We start from the raw sequence: 21,405 nt of genomic DNA, 5'->3' as shown, positions 1-21,405 counted from the left end.
CCTCTCACCTGCAATGACAACAGTGGTGGATTGGTCAGACTGCAGTAATTCAACAAGATCAGTGACTCCCCTTGCAGTCAAAGTCATTTCATCTGACCCACCAATTACTCTGGCTAACACAACTATCTGTCAAACATAAGATGTATATTTAATTACCTGTTTTTCCAGCCCTTAACAGGTGTTCATTAAAAGCATAAATCTGTTCATTTTCTACTATGTTAAATGTTTTGTTGAGAACATACAATACAATGTCTGAAATCACATTAATTCAGATTTTTTGTTAAAGTTTCAGAGTTTGAAAAAAAAGTGATGTAAAATGTATACTTTTTAATTAAAATGTCTACAATACGTTATTTATTTAGTATATTGCGTATAAATTCAGAATCTTCTGACTACCTGAAATGCAGCTTTTGCTCTTTCTGTCTCATTGTCAGAATTCAAAAAAGGTTCATATGTCTTCATTGGAATTCCTCCCATTTGTTGAATTGCCTTCTGTTGTGCTTTGTTGTTGTATGCAAACAAAGATAATGCAAATCCAGCATCCAGACATATGTTCTAAAAGAAGTGACTTGAGCAGTTAATTTCGACAAATACATTTAGTATATCAGTGGCATCAAATAAGCAAAATGGAATATTTTAAACTAAGTTTAAAGTGGTATAAATTACTTTGTTTTCAGCCCTCAGGAGCTCCAGAACAATTTCATAAGAGAAGTCCTCTTGTTCCCAAAATTCCCTCTGGAATTTTTGGTTCCCCATCAGCACACAAGCAAGAGTCTGAGCCACTTGTACCTAATGGGATTTAAAAACACAATGAAGTCACTTCTTGTTTAGGGTGATGGATATAAAAAAACGTTTTTGAAAATAATTCTTACCTTGACCTCAGGAGATTCATGGGATTGTAAAAGCTCTAATAATATAGGAATGGCCTTTTCTCTGTAAATTTTCTTTTGACTGTTTTTATTAGTAGTGAGTATCACTCCTGCAAACACAAAACAAACATCTTATCATTTGCGCTATAACAAAGCCATTTATACCACAAAAACCTGGAAGAAGAAGTGTGAGATATTACCAATGCACAAACAACCCAAGGCTTTGATGACACTGAGCAGGGTCTTCAGTGTTGTTCGGGACCCTCGAAGCAAACGCACCAAAGGCGGCACCCCGTTCTCCCTGCAAAAGCCTTCCTGATGGGTACGACTATCTCGGATAAGCGCTATCGCCGCTTGGCACCCTGTGAAACAGCGAGATACGTGCAGATAACGTTCTCCGGGGGGTGGAAAATTTGTTCCAAATGTGTAACGATATGAAGGTGTGGACAGTTCTGTCTGAAAAAGTTTTTAAGGAACATCTGTCAGACTAAATGTTTTAACAGACGATCCAGAGGAGACCCGATCCAGACACCTGACTGAAGAGGAAGCACTTTTGGAATACAGCGTCGTTTTGGAATCACAGCCTGTAATCGAGTCATAGCTTAACACTAATAGCAATACAAGAGACGGAGCCACTCTTGTAAGCAATGTTTACGGAGAAACCCACTGGGGGAATAACATTCCACTTGCATGCCTTCCTGTCTTATGAGTCTAACAGATCGGTGCTGTCTCAAGACAGGGGAAGTGCTGGCCGCTTACCCGCTGGACCGGACCTGTTCTGTCAGTGACAGGGAGAAGCTCAGGCAGTCAATCTGCTCAGTTTATCCAGTGCCTGTCAACACGTAGTCAATGGGAAGCTGTTTTTATTGCATTTGGTGCTTCTTCTGTCTGGACGACAGCTTTACAGCAAGAGTGTTACTTGCATTCATGGGTGACTGATTGGTTGGATGGAACTGGGTGATGTCTTTTGGGACGGTGTATAATGAGACCGATTTGTATCTGGCCTTACCCACGTATTGCATTTTGTCTGAAGAGGACAGAAGAAGGTCAAGGATGACAGGGTAACCCATCTGCTCTGCCATGAGTTTCTGTTGCTTCAGAGTTTGTCCTGCCAGGGCCCACAGAGACGTTGCACCCTGCTCCCGCACGTCCAGCTGGAACACCTGAACACAGGGTGAAGGTCAGACAGAGTTTACTGTGCCAAGGGTTGACTTGCAGCATTATGCAGTACGAGAACCGGACTGTGTCATTTAAGCATATTACGAATATTGTTGGCTTGTTTGTATCTCACTTTGGATAAAATCATCTGCTAAATTAGTAAATGTAAGTTATCTAGAACCCTACAAGTAATTTAACAAAAAAAAATCTGGCCTTTTTGTGCTAAATTTAGCAAATTTAACCCTATAAAGCCTCCTGTGTCATATTTGATATGCACATTTCTATGGCCTTCACAATCTACTACATGCCTTCTGTCGTCTGATTGATAGTTTATACTTTTTTAGCAAGTAAATGGCATTTTGGTACAATTCTAAAAATGTCCTGTTTCATTTTGCTTCGAAATCTTTATTAATGTTTATGAAGTAAATGTGAGAATAACTTTAATCTTTTTTAAGATGAACACCTATTGGACTCAAGCAACTTGGGTTTACTTGATTTAAGTTTCAAGTACTTAAAGCACCTAAGAAGCCCCGTGGTCCCCGAGGAGCAGAGAGTTCGCTCAGAGTTGGAGTAGATCACTCCACAGAAGTAGCAGTGCTTCGCCTTCTGAGAATATAGTTCCCAGTATAAGATGGCTGTGTCTCATGTGACCTTGTTATTTGTACACGCTGTGACTATACAAATCACAACATGTAAATAGGAAAATGTTGGCGTTATTTTGTCACTTATTGGGAGCAGTATGCTAGCTGGAGCCATTTACCTCCAGTCTTTATGCTAAGCTAGGCTAGCGGTGGGTGCGTCAGACAGAGTTACGGCACACACAGAGATGAGAAGGGTATGTATGGACTTATCTAACTCTGGGGGATACGGTGAATAAGCTAAAGTCCCAAAAATTCGGCGAGTTCCTTAAGGTGTTTTTTTCCTTCTCAAATATGAGCTCCATATTCTAAATAAAACATTAATAATCACTAAATCAAATAAAATAGTGTTTAAAAAGTGCTTAAAAATGATGCACAATATGGTCTGCAGTGGCTAAATCCACATCCATTTCACTGTAGCAAAATTAACAAAAACATTAAAGCAATTCATCATAATTCTTCACTGAATAATGTATGTGTCTCTAAATAGTTCAGGCACTAATGGATGTAAATCAGGGGAAACATTTTCCATAACCAAAAAAATGCACCATTCCAAAAAATTAAATAAAAAAGTGCAAAAAAAACAACAGCTTTATATTGATTTGTTCTAAGGCATCCCTGCAATGTTTTATTGATGTGCCTGAAAAGTCAAGAACTGGCTTAGTTACCCAGAGGCAACATTGTGCAATAGGTTTGAATAGCATGCTAAAGCTGCAATTACATTACCTTTAGAAGTTGTAAAAGATAGTTATCAGCCGATTGCCCGAGGAAGCGCTGCTGTATGTCAGGATTGTGACTGGCTATAGATTCGAGCGCTGTGGCCGCCTTGACCTGAACAGATATCTTCCTCTCTCGCAGGGCTTGCACCAGGGCACCGACCGCTCCCATCTCACATATGAGCTCCTGGTTCTCCCTGTGACCCCGAGCTAGCTCTGCAAGGGCCAAGCAAGCCTCTTCCTGCAGTGCTTCTGTCAGAAAAACACACACGTTTAATCTTAAGGCAATTTATTTCAGAGTTTCTCCTTTTGAAAACAACAGCAAAAAGGTTTGAAACAACATGAGAGAGTAAAAAAAAAATGACAGGATTTCCAGTTTTGAGTGGTCTATTATTTTAAGAACAGATATTTGTTATTATTTTCCAGAAGGTAAACATTACCAGAGTTCACAGACAGGAATTCGACGAGATGTGGAACTCCTCCAGCGTGTGCAACAGCAGTTTGGTTGCATGGGCTTCTGACACATAGTGTACGTATGCACCTGACAGCATTTACTAGCACATTTTGGAGGTCAGAGGTCAGGAGCTTCACTACTAGGGTCACCCCACCCTGCACAAAAAATGTAAAGTATTTGTTTAAAAAACAAAAACAAAAATAAGCTTTAAGCCCATTCACACAAAGGACGATGACTATAAAGATAACGATAAAGATAGTTCTAAAAAATCATTCTCAATATAGAAGAAGTTATATATATATATAGTTATATATAGCAGAGTTCACACCACTTTCAGAACGATTTTATCCAGCAGATGAACGATAAAAACATTGACAGCCAATCAGAATCCATCCTGCTGTAATGAGCTTGAGCATTTAAAGCAGCAGACAAGCACAAGCTTAGAATAAACAGAACAATATCGTCCACTCAACACTAATATAGTTATCTTTATAGTTATCGTTCTTGGTGTGAACAGGCTTTTACACTGATGGTGAAATCTTTGGAATGATTACGATTTTTTTATTGTTTTTGACAGAAGTCTCTTCTACTCACGAAGGCTGAATTTATTTGAACAAAACTACAGTAAAAACTGTAATATTGTTAAATATAATTACATTTTAAAATAACTGATTTTACTGAACCAGTCTTCAGTGTCACATGATCCTTCAGAAATCATTCTAATTGCTGATCTGATTGCAGATCTAATATGCTGATTTGGTGCTTAAAATGCTCAATTATTAATAATGGTTCTTATAATTATCGTTTTTGCTGCTTAATATTTTTGTTAAAACTGACAGTTTTTCATGATTTTTTGATGAATAAAAAGTAAAAAAAAGAACAGCATTTATTTAAAATAGAAATCTTTTGTAACATTATAAATGTCTTTACTGTCATAATTGAATGCATCCTTGTTGAATAAAAGTATTAATTTATATACTTTTAATAAAAACTTACTTAGCCCAAACCTAACATGGTAGACTATCACGGTTTCCACAAGAATATAAGCAGGACAACAACAGTTTTCAACATTATAATAATAAGAAATGTTTCTTGAGCACCTAATCAGCACATTAGAATGATTTCTGAAGGATCATGTGACACTGAATTCAGGTGAGCAGAGGAGACTTCAAAAAAACTTTGTTATTCCAAACTTTTCACCGCCAGTGTATAAGCTTAGGAACTGTAGATGTGAACAGATAGCATAAAAAGTATCTTGGCTCACCAGCTGAGCGATGAGGCTTTGGTGCTGTTCGCTGTGTCCCGCCAGATCGGCTAGTATAACAGCACAGCGAGAGTGCAGCTCAGGCTGATGGCCACTGAGGAGCTTGATCACCTCCGGTACGGCACCATGATGCACCAGATCTTCACAGACTTTTGCATTCTCTGACATTTGACACAGCACAGCTGTAGCCATGCACTGCACAACCTGTCTGTCCGAACCAAGGAGGCCCACCAGCACTGGAATACCTCCTGCAGTGCAGTGACTATCATTAGGCAGAAATATAATGCAGTCTTCTAAAGGCCAATTCACACTGCACCGACAGATGGAGACCAATCGCCAGATGACAGTGCGTCACTTCTTCACACTTCATTCCATGTCCCGACAAACACGTTCAACCAAGTGTCGACTGTTGCCGTTGGTTGGTGTCTGTCGGTGCAGTGTGAATTGGCCTTCTTCTAGCCCAGTGGCTCTCAACTGGTTTCGCTCAGAACCCAGATTTTTTTTTCCAAGTGGCAACTCAACAGTTCCAATATTGTTTATCTCACAAAGGTAAAAAAAGAGCTTAAAATATTGTGTTAGGTTGCTTAATATGAGAAATGCATCTATTGAGCTATTTTTTGTCCTGCTGTCTGAACTAGGGGTGTAACAATACATTAATGTCATCTATCATGATATTTTGAACAAAGCAAAAATAGATATAAAATGGTAATTTTTTAATTAATAATTCTAACTCGAATGGTAAACAATTAACAAAAAGTACTGTTCATTAAAATGCTACATTTGATGTTACAACAGGAATGGACTTGACTCAAATGCCACGTTGGCAAAGGTGACACTAAATAGAAACATTCATTGATCTGCTTAGCTAAAAATACAGAATTATGTCAGAATAATATGCTTGCACTCTGTCCCTGTCTACATACATTTAAAAGGTTTTAAATATTGTATTTTATTATATAATAATGTATTTCATTTTTAATTTATTAATAATAATTAATAAACATGGAAGCTGAAATGTATGACCTTCTGGGTTTACCCTATTTAAAGCACCATTGCCATATCTGATCAAATCTATCTAAACTTTCATTTAGGGTAAACCATACATATGATCGCTTTCCACAATACATGTTGCATTTTTTGTATTGCGATATATTGAGACATGATATATTGTTACACCCCCAGTCAGAACAGACATGACCCATTTTGGGGCCACAACCTGCTAGTTTAGAAATGTAATAAAATATGTTTCTGTCTGAAATTAGCTTGATTATCAAGTCTATATCTATGACCTGCTTCCATTATGTCCTCACAGGAGGACTCAGTGTTTACACAAAGAGCCTCAAGACACCTGAGGGCCATCTCCAACCGCCTTGTGTCCTCACTCTGGATCATTTCTGCCGGACAAAAAGAGGGAGACCGGGCAAATCATTACCACAATTGCAAATTTAAAAAATAAATTAATAACTTATTGATTTAAATAAATTATTTGCTACTCGTCTAAAAGTTTGAGAAGCCGTTTCACTCGGATATACGTCACAATAGGGAAGAAAGACAATAGAAACTTTCGTTTCATGACATTTTAAAACTGCTACCGTATCATACCGACAAGATTCTTCCACACAGGAAGCCCATCCAAGTTCAGCAGAATGAGGTGTCTAAGGACATCTGTGTGAAAGTAAAGTGCTGCCAGGTGGACAGTGTTATTGCCCTTGCTGTCTTCCTCTCTCCAGTTCGCCCCACTGGACAACAGGACGTCCAGAGCTTCCACTGAACCAGAGGTCGCTGACAATAAGAGTGGTGAACTACCATACCTGTAAAATACCCATTATTATGCATCTCTAAAAAAAACTGTTTCTGATTATTATGATGAAAGAAACCCTATTAAATACATGCATACACTTCTGTTCAAAAGTTTGTTGTCAGTGAGATTGAAAGAAAATAATTCCTTTATTCAGCAAGGATGCATTAAATTGATCAAAAGTGATTATAAATGCTGTTCTTTTGAACTTTCTTTTCATAAAAGAATCCTGAAAAGAAACACATCACGGTTTCTACACAAATATGAATTAGCACAATTGTTTTAAACATTGATAATAATAAGAAATATTTCTTGAGCAGCAAATCAGCATATTAGAATGATTTCTGAGGGATCATGTGACACTGAAGATTGGAGTAATGATGCTGAAAATTCAGCTTTGATCACATGAATAAATTACATTTTAAAACATATTCAAATAGAAAACAGTTATTTTTATTTGTAATATTATTTCGCAATATTACTGTTTTTACTGTATTGTTGATCAATAAATCAGCCTGGTGAGCATAAAAGAGACTTCTTTCAAAAATCTTACCGACCACAAATTTTTGAAAAGTAGTGCGTACACATTTAAATATATATAATATTTTTACAGTTAATCTATTGCCAAAATATATCACATACTCAGCAGGGGTCCTCATCTCCAATAACGTAGGGTCTTTCCTGCATAGTGCTTGAATACACGCCACCTGGCCGTAGAAGGCTGCAAAATGAATAGCCATCCAGCCTCTCTTATCCACAAGTTTATAGTCCGCTCGCAGAGCTAGAAGACAGTTTAAGGATTCCAGGGAGCCACATTGTGCAGCGAGGTGCATTGGTGTGAGCCCTAAAAGGGGGGGAGTTATCAATGGCATCTTTAAACACATAATGCAAGGTTTTAGCTTTTTGGAGTGATTTTGAGCTGTCACTAAATAAATAAAGTGGTTACAATACAAATATTCTGTTGACTATAAGTAAAGTTGCATGTCAACTAACTCTCATTAGAGTATTAATAGAGTATTAGTAGACTGGTAGGGTTAGAGTTTGGGTTAGTAAAGTAAGTTGACATGCTCTTGCAAAGATACTTATAGTCAGTAGAATATTGTTGATAATACTGTTGGAGGACCATCAAAAAAAAGTGTTACCAATAAAGCATAATAATAATAATAATACATTATTATTATTATTTATATTATTATTATTGGTGTGAGCCCTAAAAGGGGAATAACAATAAAGAAACATCATTGGTTACATACATATGGTTACATACATTAATTGGTTTATTATTATTGTTGTTGATATTATTATTATTATTGGTTAAATGTATTTCTCTTTTAGGATATGAGAGCTTTGATACTAATAATACTAATAATAATTTGTATTACATTTTCATCAATAAATGATTAAATTATTATCATTAATATTCATATTTTATTATTAATAATTGATAAAAATATATATTAATAATCAAAACAATTATAATAATTATTATTATTTTTAAAGATTTTTGTGTCGGGTTTGGCATCATTGGTTGCATCTGTTTTGCCTAATGAAATGACCTTTATAAATGTCACTTAATACATTAAATAGATTTTTATATAAAACGATTATCATTAGTAGTAGTTGTAGTATTGGTTGCATTGGTCATAGATTTTTTCTTTCAGGAGTTTCCAGTATAAGACCCTTACCAGCTCCTTCTATGAATGGACCTCCAACACCGGGTTTTCCTGCCAATAAAATTGACGTACTGTAAGAACATGATGAAATGTCTATAAGCTTCTAAAGGCCTTTAAATCCAGCTGCACATGAAGAGACTGATAATGTGCTGACCTGTGTTGGTGAATCTCTCGCTGCGAGTCTGGTTGAGATTGACTCCTGCTGCAGCGAGCTGAAGGACGATGTGTGATTGGTTGTTGGCCGAAGCGTGGTGAAGCAGAGAGAGACCCTGCTCATCAAGAACATGCAGATGGGACGCCGGGTTCCTGCGACTTAGTGAGTGGAACGCTGCACACAGTCCTCTCTCTGCTGCTGATTTCAGCCCAAAAGCCACGTTCTGATACCACGTTACAAACACATTTTTGATGTTTAAATACAGAGTGTGTAAATGGAGGTACTCTTAAACCAATTGATTGTCATTTATCACCTTGCACTTTATTGCTTTTGTGCAACCAAATGTTTTCTTGAACTGCTCGTGTAGCTCGATGTCCGTCAAGGGCAGCCTCTTCTCTTTGAGGGTTTTGATGGAAGCGGTTAAAGCCCCCCACCACTGAACCATGTTTTGTTGGGGATAAAGCGATTCTAACTCAATGGAGATGACATTATAGCTGCAACACACAAATGTAAGTTAGATTTGCAACATTCTACGTGTACAGTATTTGGTAACACTTTATTTTAAGGTGATGTAGTTACATGTTACTACATGTATAGTAATAACAGAAAATTATGTATAATTACAAGTAACAAACCCTAACCGTAACTCTATTGTAAGTACATGTAGTTAGTTAATATTACTCGGTACTTATGAGTAAGTACAATGTAACTACATCACCTTAAAATAAAGTGTAACCCAGTATTTATGTAATTGAAAATATTAATACATGAATGTTGTTGTTAGGGATTATCTGAGTTTGTGATATGGTTTTGTATTATGTTTTAGTTCATTGCCTAAACGACTAAAAACGGTGTATTCTGCTGCCAGGCCATTAGATGGCAATGAAACACTATAGACTGAACACGTAATACGCATGTGCATGACGTCATCGTTTTCAGAGATTTACGTTTTTGTTGTTTACAGGGAGACCGCTTTCAAAAACTTGCACTTTGAAACCCGTTTTTAAAAGTTTGCGTTTTCAGGCACCCAAAACGCTGTTGTCGTGTAAATGAATGGCCAATGGTAAATGAATGAAAACAGGTTTCAAAGTGCAACATCCTTACCATCTCCGTGTACACAACAAAAACACAAATCTGTGAAAACGCAGACGTCGTGCACATGCCGATTACGTGTTTAGTCTATAGGCTTTTTTTGCAAATTAAAGGATACAGACATTAACAGTAAGAAATAAGGGGGGCATACGGACATCATCACAAGTGGTTATAAGAATTACACAAAGCAACACAATATAACATTTTGTCATCATAAAAAATTAAAGGTTCCTTGCAACAGATTCAAGGATGATATGTTTTCGAAGCCTTTGTGAAGATAAAATTTACCCAAAAGACAAAGTAATAATACAGTATTATCAAGATTAACATCCTTAGAATGAAAAAATGATAAATTATGTAATTTGTTTCTATAGACGTGCGTTCGGCTCGAGTGCACTGTAGTAAAAGAATGTGTATTTGCGCAGGTGCGTAGTCTTTCTTTATTATTCTCATGAATAATACAGCGTTATTAGTCGTTTTTACAGATCCGTGTGAACGGGGATCGTTTTGATAATGTTGTCATCTGTACAAAAGAAAAACTTTTCCATTTTTAGCACATTGTTGTCGTATCGCTGGTGATTCTGACCAATCACGTGAATGTGTGATCGTCAACGAGTGAGTAAGTGGAGGCGGGGCTAATTTGCATATTCATAGAACCGCGCATACTTAACGAGTCAAGGCTGTAGAGTTACATTCAAGCTATTTTAAGGCATGAAGAAGAAAACAAGTAATAAAAACTCAGTGAGTGTTTTAGCGCAATTTTCTGACGTCATGGGATCACAACACTAAGAGATAGTAAATCTTTTTATGTTTTTTTTTTTTTTTTTTTTTTTGTGTGCGTTCCCGAGATTAGACCTTCCATAATGCCGAAAACCCGAAGTCTCTAGGTGGTCTGGTTGAGGAGGAGATAGAAGTGCAAGATTGGTGCGCACAGACAGAACAGAAATCATGAGTTAACAATCGCAATTTTGTCCGTAGGAAAATTGCGCTAAAAATATGAAGGAAAAATGTTGGTGATCAAAGATGAGTTTTAAGGGATAGAATTTGTGACAGAAGTGCTGACCTTTTCCCTTCAATCTCACTGAGTGGAATTGGAAACTGTGTTTTATAAGAGTCCTGACGAAGCAACTCGTGAAGGTAATTGGCTGCTTGAGTCTGCAGAGTTCTGAAAGCCACCTACACACAAAATAAAGAAAAAGAAAAAAAATCAATATATAATATCAACTTAATTCTGTAAACAATCTATTTAAAACCCTAAAATACATATCAATGTCTGATTCTTATCAAATGAAATGGATATTTTCGTCTAACAATCCAGAAATTCATTTATATTACAAGGGAATAATCATATATTTAACTATATTCATATTTTAAATATATTATTATATTTAATTGCATACAAGCAATATTAAATATAATTTGTATAATTTTATTTGTATTACTGGTTTTTATTATTGGCACATATGCAATTAAATATAACAATAATAATTATTATTATTATATTTAATATTGTCTACATGAAATTAAATATTATTATTATTATTGTTTTATTTATTTACTTCACAAACAAACAAATACATTTTATAATTATATTTTATAATTAAATGTTATTTATAATTATAAATAAATTTTATTGGATTCTATAAGCTTTGCATGTTTATTAAAACGGAAACTGTCCTAGACTCATCTCTCACCTTTGTTTCCTCAGTGATTTCATCAAGAGGAGGAGTCCCCACATCAAATTCAATCCCTCCATGAAGGTGAAAATACTGATCTTGCTTTTGTGAAAAGTGCTTGCAGGCAAATTCTGGTCCAAGAAGATGTGGAGGAACCTCTCGTTCTGTTTTCAACTTGTCGTCTTTAAGCATAAAAAAAGTTTGAATTTACCAATGTCAGTGCATCCACATATTTATCAGGCATGCATGGCAGTGATAGCAATCAAAAGAAAATGCAAACCTGACAAAGGTGGGAGCATTTGAGACAGATTAGGAATCAACATCTTTTTCCTCAAAGATATCAGCAAGGGCACCAGGAACGTGATGAGCTTCAGGTAGGCGAGGTCTCTGGAGACTTCTGCATTCCTCTCAAGGTGCTTTCTCACCACAATAATGTGTTCAGACAGTCTTTTCTGTAGCCTCTGGTAGGTGGCCAGATCAATGTTGTCCTCAGTGAGTCGGACCACGTTAGACAGGCTATGAGTCCCCTCAAACACAAGGAGATTCTGGTGCTGGCGCACAGAGGTCAGGTAGGCGCTCAGCTTGATCAGGATGTTCTCTGAGTATCGTGAGAAGAGATTCTCCTCGTCTGCGCTGTTGGGTTCATAGGTTGGGTCTACATCAATGTTCTCCTTATAAATGTCCTGATAACATGGATCATCTGAGATGTCTGTGAAACCTGATAAGACAAATCAGTGTTATTTTAGTATCACTGCATTGCAATGCATATATTGTATATAAATATATTATAGAGGGAATCCAGATGCAAGCACAAGTTTTAATAGACAAACATAAACACAAAATAATCCAGGAACAACAGTAAAATCCATAAAGAGAAGGCAGGAGATAACTGAAGCACAGAGGTTTAAATAGACTGGTTAACAAGGGGCTGATGGACAGGTGTTGGTGATTGATGTCATGGGAACTAATGAGGGTAACTATGGTGACAAATAAAGTACAAGGCAAAACAGGAACCAAACGCAGGAAGTGAACACAGAAACAATGGCGAACTAAGAATATACCTTCAACATAAAAGTCCTACAACACACAAGACAGATCGTGACATTGTCTGACATTTTTATTCTATGTTTCGGTTCAGTAATTTAATTTGAATGGCAATGAAAGGGTTATTAGTCAGTTATTGAAATGCCTTATTTGCAAAAAAGTTCACTGACTAGTAAAATTAAAAACATAAAAATACTCAGAAATGCTCAAAAATGTCAGATGAACTTAGAGGTTTTTGCATCTGACGTCTTCCTATATAATATTTTAGAATTATTTATCAATGAATTATTAAAATATAATGATCAAATATTTAATAATATATGTATTATTATATGTATTATTATTTAACATTTAATTATATTTTGTTTTTATATTTTCCTTTTATTTTTAGTAATTTTGTTGTGGTTTTTTAATGTCTATACAGGCCTAATTTTTATTGATATTCAATGAGTTTTAGTTGCACTTATTTTACATCAGGTACAACTTTGTCTAAACTAGCGCTTTATATATTTGATTTTATTTAGGTTGAAGTTTATTTTATTTCATGTAATTTTTGTAGTAACACTTTACAATAAGGTCTCATTGATTCACACTAATGCATTAACTAATATTTTTACAACATTTATTAACTTTTTTTTTTAAATGTTAGGTAATACAAATGTTCATTCAGAGCATTAATTAACTAATACAACTTTTGACCTTAAAATGTTTTAGTAAATGTTTAAAATGAACTAACAATTTAACATTAAGATGAATAAATGCCGAATAAGTATTGTTCATTGTTAGTTCATGTTAACATTTCCACTTAAAAATGTAAGTTCAGCTTTAATTTTTTAAGTTAAATCAAGTTAAAAGCACAAGTCATTTCAACTCACTATTTTAAATCTTGATTAGAGCTGAATTGCTCTCTATAAGTTGACAATATTTGCTGTTTCAACAATTAAGTTAAAAAAAAAAAAAAAAAGACTTACTAAAGTGCATTCTGTCCTGACGTGGTATCAACTTACAAATGTAAAGTGTCACCATTTTAGTTTCATTTAGCTTATAACCGATAGACTCCAAATGACATTATTACTTTCACACCATACTTTGGCTGTTCTGGATCGAAATAATTGATATCTCACCTGCATTGAGGAACTGTTCAAGCACATCTTTCTTAGTTTGAGGAACACCATCTGAATCAACGGCCATGATGGATCTCCATAACTCAGAGAAGCGCATGCGTTTTTCTCTAGAAATGTAACTGCCGTGCCAGAGAGCCTTTATGGTATAATCTATGTTTATTAGTATCTGACCGACTTTTGTATCGTAATATGCTGGTGGTAACTGGCACGTGGAGCTCTGGTCATAGTTGGGTACCAGATTGATAACAGGAACTTGGTTAAAACCATATATTCCCACAGTCAGCTCCCTCACAATCTGGTGGACCACTTTGTAATCCAGGGGCAAACATGCGTCAAAGGGAGCCAGAATGATTATGTTGGGAGCTAAGATGTTCCTCATCTGTCTGATGATGCCGGGAGGAGCATCCACAGGCTGGTTGTGCACTTCACCACTGAGCAGCCAGTTACTGGAGGTCAGGCTGAGCACTTCTTGCAGTTCCCTGCGGTCATATTTCTGCAGTAAAGACTGAGCGGTCAACGCAGCACGAACAGCGCTCTCGCTGTTCTGGTCGGATGAGTTCTCCATCAAAACTTTATCAGTTTATTTCAGAAACAGACCATTACGGTTCACCTTGAGAGATTGAGCTGTCCGATGAAATGTGTGATTTTGAACAGTGTTGCTCTTAGCAACCAGTGACGCATAGTGACCGTTCTTCTGCAACTCTTCAGATCAACCCATAGATGGTGCTGTTGCACGCTTTCGCGGTCAAGGTGAGTGCAACATGCAGGATTAGCTCATAAATAAAGTGTTACTTAGTATTTGTTTTTGTTATTAGTTTTATTAGTTTATGTAGCATGGACAGTGCACATTAATTAACATTACTATAAATGCGCCAGTCATCTGTAGTTCAAGACAGATGTTACAAAATCACCCTAAAAAAAAAAAAATAATAAAAAAAGTCAATTTTTTAAATAAAAGGAAATATGTAAATTATGATATAGATATGCGCAAAATCACTTTTTTTTATTTGCCTGTATAAATCCATCTATCTAACACAATAACACCAAAGTAAGAGACATCAATTTGGTCTAATACTATAGAGGGATTAAATTAAACTTTTGTTATAAATAATAGGATTTTTTTGGATAAAGTAATTTTATTTATAAATGCAGATTTTTTTAAATATCACCCCTTAAAACGTCTTTAAAATGATTAAACATTCTCGAGCCAATAACTTGTATTATCTATTAGAATATGATATGAATATGATTTTACATAATGTATGTAATATAATAATGTTACATAATTGAATTTGCACATATTTACGTCTATTGCATTTACGTCATGACGTAGGCTTAAATGAATCAATGAACCGGTATCGGACTGTTCAAAAGATCCGATTCGCGTTTTTTTTTTTTTTTTTTTTTACTCTTGAATAAAGTGTACAGATTTCATATAGTATGCACCAATACAGAACAGCCATATCTAGAGAGTCCTCAGAGTAAACGACCCCTGCCCTACTACCCTTTAGCGTCTCGTAACGTATTAATATTTATGAGCTAAGTAGGCTAACCTTCGCGGATATGTGGACCGCTTTGATAAAGTTGTGAGGACCAGCACTGCGCATGTCTGTGACTGAGGAAACTACAGCAACCTTTACCCAGTGAATGTTCCTGTCGAAAACCCCATAAAGTGTACAATTTTGCGACTTCATCGAAAATCACATGCTGAAAAAAAGAGCTGTTTTCACTTTCATTATCAGCTGACAATGAAAGCTGTTATTTTAGCTGCAGGTTATGGAACTAGACTGCAAAGGGATATCGAGAATGACACGACTGGGAATTTCAAGCATCTGGGCGGCATTGCCAAGCCGCTGCTTCCCGTCGGTCCATGTGCCCTTATCTCACACTGGGTTCAGGCACTGACCAAGACAGGATGTGTGGACACAGTTTATGTGGTTGTGAGTCCATAATAACTGCTTAGTTTTTAAAAAATATGACCATATTGAGCTTTGAAAGTAATAGTGTTTGACTTAAATAACAAATTGTATCATCTATTGCACAGACAAATGATCTTTACTTTGAAGCATTCCAGCAGTGGGCTCAAGAATTCCCCAATGTTAAAATCATAAACGATGGTACTAGAAGAAACGAGGTGAGCGTACTGGAATGGAGCAATTTATGGATGTTCAATGTTGTTGTTGTTTTTTTAACTCATCCTTTCATTTGTCTCTGCAGGACAGACTTGGTGCTGTTGCCTGTCTTCAGTTGACAGTCAAGTTGTGTGCTGTGGATGACCACTTACTAGTTATCGGAGGGTATGACCAGCTTCAGACTGAATAAGGCACTGTCTTTCAGACAGTGTTTGAGATGGCTTTAAAAGAGAGACATTTTTATTTTTTTATTTTGCAGCGATACTTTATTCAAAGAGGATTTCAGCCTGAGGAAATTCACAGAGAGGTTCTTTGAAGTGCAAAATAAAGACAAAGAGAGCAATTTAGTGCTGTCATACCAATGCAAAGATGAGGGTGAGCGTAAAAACAGAACAATGACCCAGTTTCACAGACAGGGCTTAGATAAAGCCAGGATTAGGCCTTTTTTGTTTAATTAGGACATTTAAGTAGCTTTTATAAAAAAACATTATTGGTGTGCATCTTGAGACAAAACAATGGCACTGATATATTTTAAGATATGTTAGTGCAGGTTGCTTTCAGTTAAAACAGCTCAAACATGCATTTTAGTCTGGTACTAGGCTTAAGCTTTGTCTGTGAAACCAGGGGATGTTTTTAACTTTGCTAAACATATGGTCACTGATCTTTAAATCCATTATTATATCATTTCCACCTTCAGAAACATCCAAATATGGGATTCTGGAGTTGGATGAGGACCTTAAAGTACAGCGTATGAAAGAAAAACCTCTCTTAAGTGAAACAAGTTCACGTAATGCAGTATGTTTTCATTTGCATTGGAAGACATTTCAGTACTTTTTATCTTTATTTTTACAAGCGATGTCTTTAATGCGTTTTCCTCGTTTTGCAGTGTCCTTGTTTTTATTTGTTTTCAAGAACCACCCTTCCTCTATTGGACATGTTTCTTAATGAGAAGAAGGTACAGTTGATCTATATTTATTAAATTATTCTATAGTGTGTGTTTTTATTTTAATTTTATGTAACTCTTCTCCATACAGAATGCACCTATTGAAGAGCGGGACGCACCAGGGACCTTTCTGTCATGGCTCATATTAAGGTCACTTGAAGGCAGACTGTAGACAATAATAAGGCATTGTTTTTGCTTGCATTTAACAACATTAATTATGCTTGGTTTAATTTTAGGAGGCCTGTGTACGTGCACAGGATATCTGGTCGATTTGATGTGGGAAATCTTGCATCATACATGGAATGTGACAAATACTTCAAGGACCAACTTCACAATCCTGTTTCACAAACTGTTTATTTAATGTAGTTCAAACATGTAATGACAATCAAACATGAAAACTACATTCAGAATAAAACTGTGTCAGTACCATTTTTGAGTGAATTATTGTCACAATCTTGTTAAATTAGAAGGGACAATAGTCAGAGTATTAAATCAGGTGGTGACCAGCCTTTTGCACTTATCTGAGGCCTTTTCATGGCTATTTTCTAACTTGGCAATTCTAGAGCCAAACTGCATGGCTCTCTTAGGTAAGAGAGCAGAGAGTCCCAATCCTAACTCGACAGCTGCTAGCCTCAATAACAGCTTTTCTCCAACTCCTCTGGGTAAAGACAAGTCAGCCTTCTCCGACACCGGTAGTCCATTAAGGAAACTGACTACATCTTCGTCCAAGTATGGAAACCTGAGTTAAAAGAAATATACAGTATGTATTATGTGCAATACTATAGAATTTCTTTAATCTTAGATATTTCTTGAGCTGCAAAGTGTCACTCTTGCCTGGCCTCTTTTCCATGGTCCCCAATGATTCGGTCATCCCTTCCCAGATTTCTCGAGGATATTCGTCCCAGCTCCATAGCCAGCTCTTTGACGAGTCCTTCCAGTCCAGAGCTCTTATACCGTACTCTGTGTCTGGAGTATCCCGCCAGCTGTTCATCTGCTCCGATGCCAGTCAAAATCACCTTTAAGAATAGGAAAAACAAATTTCATGCAGTGTGACTTTAAGTCTTTACAATATCAATTTTCATATAGACATAATTCAAGTGCAAACAGAAAAACAAAGTAACCTTTGCTTCTGAAATATAAAGCTCTTCTTCAACACCCTCATTTATGATGCCAGTTCCTCTGGCAGCAAACCAGACGGCACATCCAAGGCTATCATCCAGAACAGTGTCTAAAGGGTGAACCAAATGACGGATGCGTTTGTGTCGCATTTCTTGAAGCTCCTCTTGAGTTACGTTAATTTCGATAAAGTTCCACTGGCGGTTTGGACTGAGATTTTTTAGTTCTTGCACACCAGCTCTTCCAGTTATTCTGTCTGGCACATCAAAGCAGTTAAAGCTCTGCTGATCCGATTGAGTTTTATCAGCATCACAGTCTTTCTTCTTATTTTTCCCTTTCTTCAAAGATTTGGGAGGCACTTTTGCCTCTTGGATTTTGAAAGCAACATTGAGTAGGTCAATGGGTTTGTCTGCAGGGATATGCCTATCAGCAAGGGCAGCTAATATCATTGAATCAATTCCCCCAGAGAAAAGAATGGCAATACCAGCTTTTGTATAATTTAAAGGGACCGCCATTTCATCTTGAGCAGGTAGGTAACAAACTCTCTTACGGACAGCCTCGCTTAAAACATCAATGAGCGTGCTAACCATCGCTTTCTTTTGAGTGTTTGTTAGTAATTCTTTCAGACTTGCAACAGAGGTTTGAGAGGCATTCTGATCTTGTTCAGTTGTAAGTGATGAAATTGATGTATTCATTGGACAAACAGGGCAGGTCAGGTAAAGTCCAGAACTATTTGTGTTTACAGAGACAGTTCTGGGTAGACTTTCGCATTTAAATTCCGAGCTTTCATTTGGCTCATTGCCATTGTGGAAAACCCATGGATAAAGATCAAAAACGAATGTCCCTAGGGATGAAGAGTCTGTTAGGTCAAACCTGTAAACTCCACTAGGTGGTACTTCCTGCCACTGAGATTGAATTTTATCTGCTGACTGGGAAGCAACAGATGCGAGTGTGAAAGATGCTCTTTCAGGATCAAATTTCCAAAGCAGACTTCTTCTTCCAAAAAAGTCCCTCCCAAACCAGATACAGTGCTCTGCTTTTTGGTAATAGATAAAGGCCCAGGGTCCTTTGAGTTGTGACAGCAAAAATATCACATCTGAGGCGCTCTGCACCATTGACAGGTGATGGAGAACAACTTTGGTGTCATTATCTTCCTGCTCTACTCTTAGACCACCAAATACCTCTCCATTCCAGAGAAGCATGTTCCCGTTGTCATCTTGAAGAGGCTGAGGTGTCAGGCAACCCCTCATATGAAGCACATGTGCAGAGAAAAGGAGACTGCAGTCTGAGATTGTTACTGTAATGTCCCGGCTACAGTTGGGCCCTCTGGATTTGAGATTTTCATGCACACACTCCTCTAGTGGATCATGCGGTGTGGTCAAACTGACCACACAGCAGATCCCACACATGATCCCACGGAACTAAATATCTTGATATTCTTTCCTCATGTTATCAAGATCCTCTGTAAAAGGCAAGATGACAGTATTAGAAAGAACTCACAACAGTTGGCATTTATGATTTTATTAATTATTTATGATGAAACTTACTTTTACATGAGCTAAGACTCTCTCCTTTGTCTGCCAGGAAGAATATATTGCTGTTGGGTTGCTGTATGTACACTCTCTATAAGAATAAGGTTAGGGTTACCAGAACATAATGATATTCTGGAAAAATCTGCATATATAATCCTAAAAATATGGGTAATCCTAAATCCTCTTCATTTAAATGTATGCCATGATAAGACCACTAAAGGTAAATGGTTAAGATAAAGGTTACTAAGGTAAATGTTGATCTTGTTTACATGTTAGTTCATGCAAGATAAAAGCAGTCTTTGAAGAAGGACATGGAATTGTAATATTTGATCCCAAATGTGTTGGAAAATAGCAATAGATTGTGTGTATATAAATATATATTATAAGTATATATATAGAGAGAGAGAGAGAGTATATACAACAAATAAAGAGAGTATATGTGTGTGTGTGTATATATATATATATATATATATATGAAGAGTTCAGATGCAAAAGCCTCTAAGTGCCATCTGAAATTTTCTTCTAGAATGATCATTTTTATCAAGCTTGTATATTTAAGTTCAGTAATTTCACTTAAATGGCAATGAAAATTACCTATTAATTGCCATTTAAGTGAAATTACTGAACTTAAATAAACGAGCTTGATAAAAATTATCATTCTAGAAGAAATTTTCAGATGGCACTTAGAGGTTTTTGCAGCTGAACTCTATATATACTCCTTTTGTTACTTTTTTCAATAGGAAATTTGAACTCGCTAAGCATTACGGACCAGAGATGAAAAGTGAAAAAAAATTAAAATATTAACCATATAAGTTACAGTTAAAAGCATATTTTTAAGCATATATGAACTTCTATAGGATGTGGAGATGAGTACTCTACAGTTTGACTTGTTATCTATAATTGAGTGACAGCATCTGCTACTCAAATGTAGCATGACCAAGCCTATATGATATGAGACAACATACATACATACATACATACATACATACATTACATTACATACATACATACATTACATACATACATACATACATACATACATACATACCCTGTTTTTCTTCAAATTGCTCAACTCGTCGACTAAAATCTTTTGCTCTTTTATCTGTAAATAAATCGTTTGGTTTATTGGAAAAAAAGGTTTGTAAACAGTGATTAAAAACATAAATTACTTTATAACTGACAAATAACGTAAATTTATGATTATGTAGTAGCAATATAGGCTTTGCGAAATATTTTAATAGGAAACCTTATTGTTTAGCTCCTCTTTTTGCGCGAGCTCTTCTTGAGTCCCAGGTTCCGTTCGCTGTATGTTCTTAGAAGACATTTTATATCAAAAGTCAAAACGCTTCGTCTGATTTAAGGAAACATTTCCACATGCAAGTAGCTCGTTCGTCGAATACGAATGACGTATGCGGAAGTACAGACAACGGCGCTTTAAAAGTGCGTCACCTAAGTGTTTAGGAAATCATAACCCCCACAATAATGCCATTACCTGTATAAAGATAATGAAAATAATGGTTTGACGGTAGCTGCAAAAGGGTGGAGCATTTGAACAAAGAAATGCGGATTAATGAGGATGATAGATGAGTAAACTGGTAGTTTTTCATTACTGAGAATGTGTCGAGATAGAATGTAACCATGTGTTTTTTTGGCGAATTGATTATCATTTGTATAACCACAGTATTACTACAAATATCATGGTTAATCCATGGTTAGTGTTGCAAAATCATGGTTAATTTGTGGTTACCATGGTTTATACTGCAATAAGGAAGGTTTCTTCTTCTTCTTTTTTTTTTTTTTTTTCTTTTTTTTTTGTTAAATAATGGCTTGTTTTCGTAAGGATACGTTTTCAAGAATAACAGCTCAGATTGGTCCAATACTTCCAAACCCTGGATTTTACAATGTATTTCAACATCTAAGGCAGTGACCCACTATCAGAGCAACCAAAGCAGCTGATACCTGTCTCAGACTGATATGATCTGATACTGAAACATATCCTACCATACTTGAAGGAGAACAAAA

The 21,405-nt window shown here is 36.3% G+C and overlaps 4 protein-coding genes across 5 annotated transcripts in view; 1 reads left to right on the top strand and 3 right to left on the bottom strand.

The window, feature by feature from the left end:
- ankar (ankyrin and armadillo repeat containing) overlaps positions 1-14,372 on the bottom strand; it is a gene marked incomplete at its 3' end in the record, with an annotated part of 16,148 nt that extends 1,776 nt beyond the window's left edge. The window contains exons 1-19 of one of the 2 annotated variants that reach the window (XM_079881553.1): positions 13,661-14,372; positions 11,773-12,210; positions 11,511-11,674; positions 10,880-10,992; positions 9,038-9,218; positions 8,725-8,947; positions 8,583-8,621; positions 7,540-7,741; positions 6,702-6,910; positions 6,389-6,493; positions 5,100-5,347; positions 3,822-3,990; positions 3,392-3,633; positions 1,879-2,032; positions 1,070-1,231; positions 873-979; positions 667-789; positions 397-555; positions 9-126 (exon numbers count right to left, since the gene is read on the bottom strand). In XM_079881553.1, coding sequence (XP_079737679.1) covers positions 9-126; positions 397-555; positions 667-789; positions 873-979; positions 1,070-1,231; positions 1,879-2,032; positions 3,392-3,633; positions 3,822-3,990; positions 5,100-5,347; positions 6,389-6,493; positions 6,702-6,910; positions 7,540-7,741; positions 8,583-8,621; positions 8,725-8,947; positions 9,038-9,218; positions 10,880-10,992; positions 11,511-11,674; positions 11,773-12,210; positions 13,661-14,225 — 3,721 coding nt within the window. In that variant the 5' untranslated portion in view covers positions 14,226-14,372. The remainder of the gene's footprint in view (positions 1-8; positions 127-396; positions 556-666; positions 790-872; positions 980-1,069; positions 1,232-1,878; positions 2,033-3,391; positions 3,634-3,821; positions 3,991-5,099; positions 5,348-6,388; positions 6,494-6,701; positions 6,911-7,539; positions 7,742-8,582; positions 8,622-8,724; positions 8,948-9,037; positions 9,219-10,879; positions 10,993-11,510; positions 11,675-11,772; positions 12,211-13,660) is intronic. The other variant, XM_079881554.1, reaches the window with a different exon arrangement.
- Positions 14,373-15,107: 735 nt separating this feature from the next.
- Positions 15,108-17,163, top strand: LOC307164219 (uncharacterized protein). The gene is made up of 8 exons (XM_079880750.1): positions 15,108-15,600; positions 15,705-15,794; positions 15,878-15,957; positions 16,052-16,167; positions 16,490-16,587; positions 16,679-16,747; positions 16,827-16,885; positions 16,972-17,163. The coding sequence occupies exons 1-8, from the start codon at positions 15,409-15,411 to the stop codon at positions 17,099-17,101; spliced, it is 834 nt and encodes a 277-aa protein (XP_079736876.1). The 5' UTR covers positions 15,108-15,408; the 3' UTR covers positions 17,102-17,163.
- On the bottom strand, positions 17,072-19,260 carry asnsd1 (asparagine synthetase domain containing 1; the record flags this gene model as incomplete). The annotated part of the gene is made up of 3 exons (XM_079880749.1): positions 17,072-17,474; positions 17,570-17,751; positions 17,857-19,260. 3 exons carry the CDS (start codon positions 19,258-19,260, stop codon positions 17,228-17,230), a joined length of 1,833 nt encoding a protein of 610 aa, XP_079736875.1. The 3' UTR covers positions 17,072-17,227.
- On the bottom strand, positions 18,119-20,792 carry asdurf (ASNSD1 upstream open reading frame). Its single transcript, XM_079880751.1, has 4 exons — positions 20,630-20,792; positions 20,432-20,485; positions 19,399-19,474; positions 18,119-19,313 (listed from the first exon to the last, which is right to left on the bottom strand). The coding sequence occupies exons 1-4, from the start codon at positions 20,705-20,707 to the stop codon at positions 19,273-19,275; spliced, it is 249 nt and encodes an 82-aa protein (XP_079736877.1). The 5' UTR covers positions 20,708-20,792; the 3' UTR covers positions 18,119-19,272.
- Between the last annotated feature and the right edge of the window lie 613 nt (positions 20,793-21,405).

This window comes from Squalius cephalus (genome assembly GCF_949319135.1).
Source record: "Squalius cephalus genome assembly, chromosome: 9".
NCBI classification, from domain to species: domain Eukaryota; kingdom Metazoa; phylum Chordata; class Actinopteri; order Cypriniformes; family Leuciscidae; genus Squalius; species Squalius cephalus.
Note: the sequence above shows the minus strand (reverse complement) of the source record. Positions and strands in the feature narration are given on the sequence as shown.

Bases quoted from the DNA above. Each gene is read 5' to 3' on its own strand.
- LOC307164219 (XM_079880750.1), top strand. From the start codon at position 15,409: ATGAAAGCTGTTATTTTAGCTGCAGGTTATGGAACTAGACTGCAAAGG. The intron at 15,601-15,704 runs GTGAGTCCATAA...TCTATTGCACAG, and splicing joins TGGACACAGTTTATGTGGTT to ACAAATGATCTTTACTTTGA. The intron at 15,795-15,877 runs GTGAGCGTACTG...TTGTCTCTGCAG, and splicing joins ATGGTACTAGAAGAAACGAG to GACAGACTTGGTGCTGTTGC.
- asdurf (XM_079880751.1), bottom strand. From the start codon at position 20,707: ATGTCTTCTAAGAACATACAGCGAACGGAACCTGGGACTCAAGAAGAG. The intron at 19,475-20,431 runs GTATGTATGTAT...TTATTCTTATAG, and splicing joins GCAATTTGAAGAAAAACAGG to AGAGTGTACATACAGCAACC. The intron at 19,314-19,398 runs GTAAGTTTCATC...TGCCTTTTACAG, and splicing joins GAGTCTTAGCTCATGTAAAA to AGGATCTTGATAACATGAGG.